Genomic DNA, 9222 nt, shown 5'->3' on the forward strand with positions numbered 1-9222 from the left:
TTCCACTTATATTTCAGCAGCTACCATTGCTTTTTCTTCTTGCTGGGACCTCAGGAGTATGTGTCATGAACAAGGAGAGATCCTTGTGGTGCAGGTTGCAGCTCTTGTAAATATGAAGGTACCCTTACTGGCTGTTACAACAGGAAGGGAGAAGGATGGGTGTTGGTCTCTCTGTCTTCTAATTTATCATTCTACCAAGGTCCTTGAGGTTTTCATGGTATGTATGTATAAATATATATGTATAAATAAATATTTTTTTAAAAATAAAATTCCTGACTCAGATATAACCAGGGAACTCTAAGATCTCTCTTAGTTTTCTTTCCTTTCCATTAAAATGGAACTCAAATGAGCCCGTTTGACCAACTGAGCCATAAGGGAATTGGTGGTGGGATTGAAGATTTCTGTCAGGGTGATATACAAAAACCACAGCTCAGTGCTATGCAAAGCCTCAGAGGGAGTGGCTCTAAATCTCCAGTTTTACTGCCCTACTGGGAGATGAATTCCAGAAACAGTGTAAGTACAGTTACCTATCTTGACCCTAAAATGATCTGCATCTGCAGTGCAGGTTAAAGCTGATTACATGTAGGCATTATGTAGAGTGGGTGGCTTACATTTGCCCAGTGCAGATAGATTTCTAAGGCACAGTCTTAAACCATAGTTCTTTCTGCCAGTCATGATGTTTTTTTTCCTAACTGGTTTTGTTTTGACTTTTAAAGGTTTTGTCTTCGGAACTGAACATGTATGAATCACAGAGTCAAGAATACAAATATGAAATTGAAAGACTTGCCAATGAACTTCTGAACGTAAAGAAGAAATACCTCACTCAGAAACGCAAGGAACATGAAAACAAGTAAGAGGCCATAGTAGTGGCAGTAATAACAATAACAATACTATTTAATACTAAATGGCTGTTCAGCTGCAAAGTCATGTATTTGTGAAGTCGAAGACTTTCATGGCTGGCATCCATAGCTTTATGTGGGTTTTTCAGGATTCCATTCCATTCTGACCTATAGTGAGTGCTATTGGATCCCCCACATATGACTTGGCCAAGTTTCTGGCTACACAGTTACAAACCCATACAGGGCAGAGCCCCCACTACATCAAGGACTCAGCTCACTTCATAGGAAAAATCAAGAACCTGGAACTAAAACCTGGAGATATTTTAATCAGTTTTGATGTGGTCTCCCTGTTCATCAAAGCCCCCATAATGGACACCATGACACTCATCCGACAAATTTTTCCAGAAGACATCACAGCCCTGTTCGAACATTGCCTCACCACAAGCTATTTCCAGTAGGACAATAGATTCTACGAATAGAGAGATGGGGTAGCAATGGCAAACCCTCTAAGCCCTGTAATAGCAAACTTTTACATGAAACACTTTGAAAAGCAAGCCCTGGAAACAGCACCGAAAAAGCCCACAACTTGGTTCCAATATGTGGATGACACTTTCACCATTTGGAACCATGGAGAAGAAGATCTGGCCGTGTTCCTGAACCATCTGAACAACATCCACCCTAACCTCCAATTAACTATGGAAAAAGAAAAGGAAGAAACACTGCCATTCTTGGATGTCCTAGTCATCCGCAAATCAAACCAACGTTTGGGTCACACAGTATACAAAAAACCTACATATACAGACAGATACCTGCACAAGAATTCCAACCATCACCCAGGACAAAAAAGAAGCACAATCAAAACATTGGTAGACTGGGCAAAATGCATCTGCGAACCCCATTTCTTGGAAGATGAATTGAAGCATCTAGAACAGGCTCTACAGGTGAATGGTTATTGCAGCTCAGACATCAGAAGGGCTGCCAGACCCAGAAAAACCCAGAGGAGTGAAGACAAGCAACCACCCAAAGGGAAGGTATTTCTACCATACATCAAAGCGTCACAGACAGAATAAACAAAGTGGTGAAGAAGCACAACCTTCAAATGCTTTATAAACTGACCAAGAAAATTCAGCAAATGCTATGCTCAGCAAAGGACCAGAGAGACCCTCTCACAGCCGCAGAAGTTTACTGCATACCATGCAGCTGCGGACAAGTCTACATAGGGACCACCAAACACAGTGTCCAAACACGAATCAAGGAACATGAGAGACACTGCAGACTGGGTCAGCCAGAAAAATCAGCAGTAGCAGAACACATTACAAACCATCCTGGGCACAAAATGATGCTTGAAAACACTGAAATTCTGGACCATGCCAACAATTATCAGGTCAGAATGTATAGGGAAGCCATTGAAACACTTGGACAACTTCAACAGGAAAGTAGAAACCCATATTGCCCAGTCTGCAATATCTCTCGTGTTCCTTGATTCTTGTTTGCACACTGTGTTTGGTGGTCCCTATGTAGACTTGTCCGCAGCTGCATGGTATGCGGTAAACTCCTGCGGCTGTGAGAGGGTCTCTCTGGTCCTTGGATGAGCATCCAGGCAAATGTGAAATCTTCCAGCAGACAATAAGTACTATGAAGTAGACACTAATCCTCTTTTGCAGACCCTCCCACCCTGAGGCCTGCCATTAGCAACAAAACAACACACATGCAAATCACTCCTGCCTTTCCAGGTCACACAATATATATATCCAAGTCCTTTCCAGGCAAGCATTCTCTGAAGATGCTAGTCGCAGATGCTGGCGAAACGTCAGGAAGAAACTATTCTAGAACATGGCCACATAGCCCAAAAAACCCACAAAAAAACTATGTCCTAGTATTGTTCTGCAGTTATCTGGCTTAATTTTTGCAAACATGCTTACCCAATATATGGATTAGATGCAATTCAAATAATGCAAATAAGCCCCCCCCCCCCCATTTAAGGAGTGCTGGTGGCACAGTGGTTAAATGCCGGTACTGCATCCATTCACAGCCACAAGGTTGTGAGTTTGATCCCAGGCAGGGCTCTAAGGTCAACTCAGCCTTGCATCCTTCCATACATCATTAAAATGAGTAGCCAGCTTGTTGGGAGCAATTGTAAATACATTGTAAACCACATAGGGAGTACTTAAGTGCACTGATAAGTAGTACTTGCTATTGCTATTGCTATTTCCCTTTCCCTACTTTGTACCCCAAGAAACTGCAGTAGTGTACCCCATTCAAAATAATAAATTTGCCTAGAAATTCCTCTCTTTCTTAATCACATTTTAAGACAGCAACCATTTCTGATGACTGAATTAGCAAAATAGTCAGTCATCAAAGGCGACCTCTGTTCAGCTGCAAATGGCATAATGCTGCCTTGATGTTTGGAATTAGCAACAATTGTTCGTGGCTAATGGCCTTCCTGGAGCTTTATGATCAATACACTGTACTGCTATAATGTCTACCAATCCATATCCAGCAGCTGAGTGTCCTTTTGAAAACAGCTATAATCTTTAGAATTTGAACTATGGGTTTTGCCTTTTCATTTCAGAGTTAGAAGAGAATACATTTACTTTTTTATCTGTAGAATTTTGTTTCTGTTACAATTATATTTTAAAAGGAAACAGAGAGTGTATATTATATAAGGACCAGGGCCATCCATAAGCAACCGGGTCACACGTGTGTGCATATGTGTATTATTATGCAATGTTACAAAGATTATGTTACTTGTTAGTATTATGCAAAGTCAGTCATTATATTTCTAAACCTAGAAATGTTGCATCATATTTAAGCCTTCCTCTTCTTTTTCTAAAACATTTCCATGATCAAGGAAACCTGCAAATTTTTTAGCCATGCTTCACATGCAAGTTATAATAATGCCTGAATTGCATGCAAAGTGTGGGTAAAAATATGAATCCAACTTTTAAATCTAGATCTAGTCTTCTGTCAGAAAGGCTACAGAGGGATTGACCACAAGGGCCTCTTGCACATCTTGACCTACTTGGGTGTATATGTTGATGGCACTGGCCATTTTTAAGAATAGGAATGGGAAGATTTGTTCCTATGGATTTCCTTGGCCCCATTCACACTACAAAAATAATCCAGGATGAATTTGGGTTGAGTCCTTGTTGTTCATACATGTCCTGAATGCACTCGATGCATTTTTGGGGCTAGGGGCTGGCAAGAAAGCCACTTAACCTGGGATATTTGATACTGGATTTCCCCCCGAGTTTTCCTGAAAGATCTGCGTCATCAGCAGTGTGAATAAACTTCTGAATAGATTTGGATCACTCTGTATCATTTTCTCTCCTTGAAAGGAAAGGAGGCAGCTCTATTTTAACCAAAAACAATGGCATATATGAGTAACACAGGGGTTACAATTACTCAAAGAGATTCATAAACCTAAAACAAAATGGGACCAACAGACCTGATATGCATCCACATCTCAGGACAAAAAATGTAGTGTGAATCCTCCCTCGTTTTACTGCTCCACCCCATCTTGAGTCTACGATGATTTATATTTAACAGGTTTTAAAAAAATCTGTCCTTGGGTGTATTTTTTGAAAATTCACATTTAGTGCACATTTTTGTTCAAATTCTACTATGTCCATCTATTGTACTATCAACTAAAATGTGTTTGTATGCATATTTTAAAAATTATATATTTTTACATAGTCTTCAAATGTACACATTCTGTTAAACTTATTTTTCTGTTCTACTGAATATGCTTCATTTAATGAAAGTGCAGATATCAAACACAAACTGCATCCAGTCTGCACCTATTAGTGAGTGGTACAGATTGAGGAAACCTACCCCACCGCTCCCCCCCAAAAAACAATAGCACAGTCCTCTTATTTTAGAAGGAGAAATCAGTGTTCAGTTATGTATACCAATTTAACTGTAACAATATAATCTCCCCAAAGCTCTGGTTTTCAAGTTAGTCCTGCTGACAGCATGAGTGTTGTTGTTTTTAACAATACTAGACAGAAAATTTAGAGTAACGCCTCCAGTTCCAGGAAGACACATGGTTTGTTTCAGAAGTTCTTGCTGTTAGATTTTGAACAAAATAAATGAGATTTTAAGAAATGTGTTTATAAAAATAACATTTGTGTACTTGGCTATGCTTGTGCGAGCTCAGGATGGGGATGATGTATGTCCCCTCTTTTTTTTTCTGAATAGCCATGAGATCAGAAGCTTTCACTGCTATTTTTCTAAAAAATTAGTGCTGTATAACATTCTGTTGGAGCTTTTAATTGGTGCTTTGTTCCAACAAACATTGGGGCTCGTGCACGTGGTGCAACATGGTGCATGTGCCATTGCCTTTTTTTTCAGCATAAGCTGAAAGCCGTGTATAGCACACCCGCATATGATGCAAGCGCACTGTACTTGGTTGTGTTCAGACGAACCACCCAGCTCCTGAAATAGAATTTCTCATAGCCATGATTGGCTATGAAAGAGAGCATGGAAGCCAAAGGCTTACATTAGTAGAGCATCATATTAGTAAAACAAACCTGTTCTAGCCATAGTTTATTGCAGTACATGAAAACAGTCCCACACTACTATGACTTTACAATGACCTAATGAATTTATTGAATTTTTTCCCTGCATTTATGCAGTTGTCCATTTTAGATCAGGAAAAAACCATTCTTGTGCTTCTCCCTTCCCTCATTAAATAGTTGAGTGAATTAGTTAAATTGTGTTCTTTCTCTTAAAGCTGCTGTATGCAAGCAGGGACTGTTCATTCTATGGTGTAAAATCTAGAGGTGATTGTGGTTCAAAGCTACGTAGCCAGTATTGGTTTTGCTTAAAATGAACACACTAGATAATTATCACTATAAGTCTATTAAATGTGAAAATGGTTAACACGATTTATTCATTAAAATTCAACAAAGGAAAAAGATATCCTTTCTGCTTTTGATTTTAGCCTTTCATTTGAAAACAAATTATTATTTGGAAGAACACTACTAAGATTAGAAATTCCAAGCAACAAACCTTACGCTCATTCTTCTTTTAATGAGAAACTCTGACCATTTTAAGGGGAAAACATTAGGAGAGCTCATTTAGTTCTAATTTTTAATAATTCTGCATACCATCAGCAGTCACTTAATTAGTTCCAAACAGACGTCTAATTGTGGCTGTTTAACTTAACAGGCTTTCATCAACATATTTTAATGATCTCCTGATAGAACAGTTGCAACTGAGAAAACTTTAGAAACTTTTGAAAATGATACCAAGGGAGAAAGTATTAAAGCACCATATTATTTTTCTTCTTTCTTGTTTTCCCCCACCCCTAAGGGAGAAGGAAAGAGCCTTGAATAACCTGGAACATGACTTCTCAGGACAGAGGACAAGAGTTTCACGGTACACTGGTGGTGGTTTCCCACTTAGTAACCCACCTCCTAAAATTGTGGCCTAAATCACTGAATCATCGCACCTCATCTGCTTTGGTACCTTCTGAACTAAACTTGTTTTTGGAAATATATTGCATAATATATTATTTCTTTTAAAGTAACATATAATAAAATACTTCCTTGAGATCACTGGTAAGAGGTTAAGTTTGAAAAGAACGTTTGTTATAATGATGTCACTCCACATTCTATAATGACCAGTCAAGTCAATACTCCATTTAAAGCAATATTTTGCTGCTAGGGACCCTTGATTTGAAGTAAACTCTGTTGAAACTTACGATGCTCATTTCCAAGTAAATACACTGAAAATTGATGTTAAACTGGTTAACTTGATGCATAGTATTATATTTCTTCAGTTCATCTCTTTCTAAATATACCCCCTGAAGCTGCACAAAAAACCAAGAACATTTATATTCTCCATCAAAAGGAGCTAAAATTGTCACCTTAATGAAACATTAATTTATGAAAGTGTAAGGTCAGGTGTTATACAATTGAAAAGTTCATTAGGGCAAGAGTAGGCAATTTGGTGCCTACCAGATGTTTTGGTTTTCACAGTTAGAAATGCTGGCTAGAGCTTATGGAAGCTGTAGTCCAAGGTATCTGTAGGACACCAGTTTGACTACCTCTGTGTTAGGGAGAACAAAAAGATGTCAGGAATATGGAGCAAACTCTAGCAAATGCAGATTCTTTCTATAAATACCAAGTGGGATTGAAACATCTTTGACTGTATTTAGACTGTTCTTATTTTCTTGTGTAGCAAACCTGGAGACTAAATATAACCAACTTACACCTGTTAGAATGAAGGCACCAAGTTAGTTTTGCAGCATTTAAAAATTGTTTACATATGAAGCCTTACATGCTTCTCCACAATGAAACTCTTTCAACCGTTCAGAAATTGGGTATCACACGTTAAAAAGCCATATGACAGAGGCACTGTGTGAGTTGCTAAAGGATGGTGGTGGGAACTTAAAATAAAATGTTTTAAAATTGTTTTTGTGTGGATTGCTTATTTTCATTTGAGAGATGAAAAAATAATTTAAAGAGAAATCCTGATATTTAATTAAAAATTATTTGGAAAGATATTGATCACTGATTGTTTGGTATAATGAGGAGTTTAATATTAAAGCTGTGGAAAAACTATTAATTTAAAAGTTTTATTAACAGAAATCATGAAAAATATGACATGCAACCATTTTGCCTTTTCATCAGGGATCAAAATAGTGAGGGTTTTTTTTAAAGTATTGTAGTTTTCTTCAGTTTTTGAATCAATGATTCTATTCAGATATGTCTCAAGTTCTTATAATTTTACAGTCTACTCACTATGAATAAAATAAGGTGTTGCACTCACAACCCAAACCTGGTCTCGGTGCACACAAACTTACAGCCTGACTAGCTGTTGAATGCAATACTTTTGGCCTTGGCAGTCAAGTGCATGCTCACAGCTCAATCGCTAGCTGTCAAGTGTAACATTCTCGGACTATCTAGTTGCCAAATGTATGGGTTCAAAGGATATGAACAGGCAAAATGACCACACAGTTTTGGTCTCAAGAAGGTTGTTTCTTTAAGAAAATGATGTAGAAAGAAGAGTAAAGAATATAGAGCCGGACAAGTAGATATAAAGAACAAAAGGAAAGCAAAGTATATATCAAATAACATAAAGAAAAAGAAAAGTAATCACACATTCTAACTTAGCCTGTCAGAAGGAAAGAAACCAGACACTCAGTGTCTCTGTCCAGTATCATGCCCCCTGCAGAGCACTTCACACTCACACATTGTCCACGCAGGGCTGCAAGCTTCCCTGGGAGGCAAGAATCCTTTGTTCTCTACTATCTTATATACCGATGTAAAGTCGAAGGCTTTCATGGCCTGCATCCATAGTTTTTTGTGGGTTTTTTGGGCTATGTGGCCATGTTCTAGCAGAGTTTCTTTCTGACGTTTCACCAGCATCTGTGGCTGGCATTCTCTGAAGATGCCAGCCACAGATGCTGGCGAAACATCAGAAAGAAACTCTGCTAGAACATGGCCACATAGTCCGAAAAACCCACCAAAAAACTATCTTATATACCCTTTCTTACAAAGCTGCTAAAGCATCACGTCATCTACCCTGTAGTAGAGGGTAGCCCCAAGGAAAGGGGGGAAAGGTTCCCATATCAACTACCAAGTTGTTTATCCAAAATCTAGGTGCCAAAATGAACTGGAACAGCTTATCTTTTAGCTCTGGAATGCCATCCCTCCTCCCATCCATACCATTCCAGTACAGAGAACTTTGTGACACATTCTCACAACAAGGCCTATACATTTTAAAAGCTAATTGCAGCCTGAACCAAGGTTTTGTTAAAGGCTCTAATACGGGCTCTGTCCGTACAATATGGCGCCAGCCGTTCCACACGGCCAGCGCCATCTTTACGTATCGGACGCTGTGCGTCCGAACGTGTCGCGGCGTCTGTGACGTCGTGAATGCGCCCCTGGCGCCTCGCGACGTCACAGAGACGCCGCTTAAAGAAGCTCCATTTTGGAGCTTCTTTTTCGGTCCTTGCGGGAGCCGTGCGGTGTGGCTGCTGTGGCTCCCACACGGAGCAAACGGCGGCGGCAGACCACCTCAAAGCGGCGGTTTATAACCCACCTCTGAAATATATTACGTTTGATGAGATGGAGGTGAAGCAAATTGTTATCATTTGTTACAAAAAAGGGTGAGCTTATCAGCTGAAATGATATTGTACCCATTTTGTTTCTTTTTATCTTTATTTTCTAATTTAGATTTTGAATGTGTTTACAAATAACCATATACCGCCTTCCCCTCAAAAATGAGTTAAAGTGATAAAATGAAACACCATAGTCTTACACATTTTCCACTTATATTTACATCAAGTCCACTGCTCATGTATCTCCTTTACAACTGTAAATTATTGTATCAAAAAGTACTACAGTGGGCCTGCCATATTGGTGGGCTAGCC

The 9222-nt window shown here is 39.0% G+C and overlaps 1 protein-coding gene across 4 annotated transcripts in view; it reads left to right on the forward strand.

Annotated features, from left to right (window-relative positions):
• Nucleotides 1–7283, forward strand: part of CFAP58 (cilia and flagella associated protein 58) — a 119419-nt gene extending 112136 nt beyond the window's left edge. For 3 of the 4 annotated variants that reach the window (XM_089509844.1, XM_089509843.1, XM_089509846.1), the window contains 2 exons: nt 717–850; nt 6156–7283. In XM_089509844.1, coding sequence (XP_089365970.1) covers nt 717–850; nt 6156–6276 — 255 coding nt within the window. In that variant the 3' untranslated portion in view covers nt 6277–7283. The remainder of the gene's footprint in view (nt 1–716; nt 851–6155) is intronic. The other variant, XM_089509847.1, reaches the window with a different exon arrangement.
• Nucleotides 7284–9222: the final 1939 nt, after the last annotated feature.

Source organism: Sceloporus occidentalis, unplaced genomic scaffold, assembly GCF_023333645.1.
Source record: "Sceloporus occidentalis isolate IW3139 unplaced genomic scaffold, rSceOcc1.0.p SCAF_2, whole genome shotgun sequence".
In the NCBI taxonomy this organism is placed as follows: Eukaryota; Metazoa; Chordata; class Lepidosauria; order Squamata; family Phrynosomatidae; genus Sceloporus; species Sceloporus occidentalis.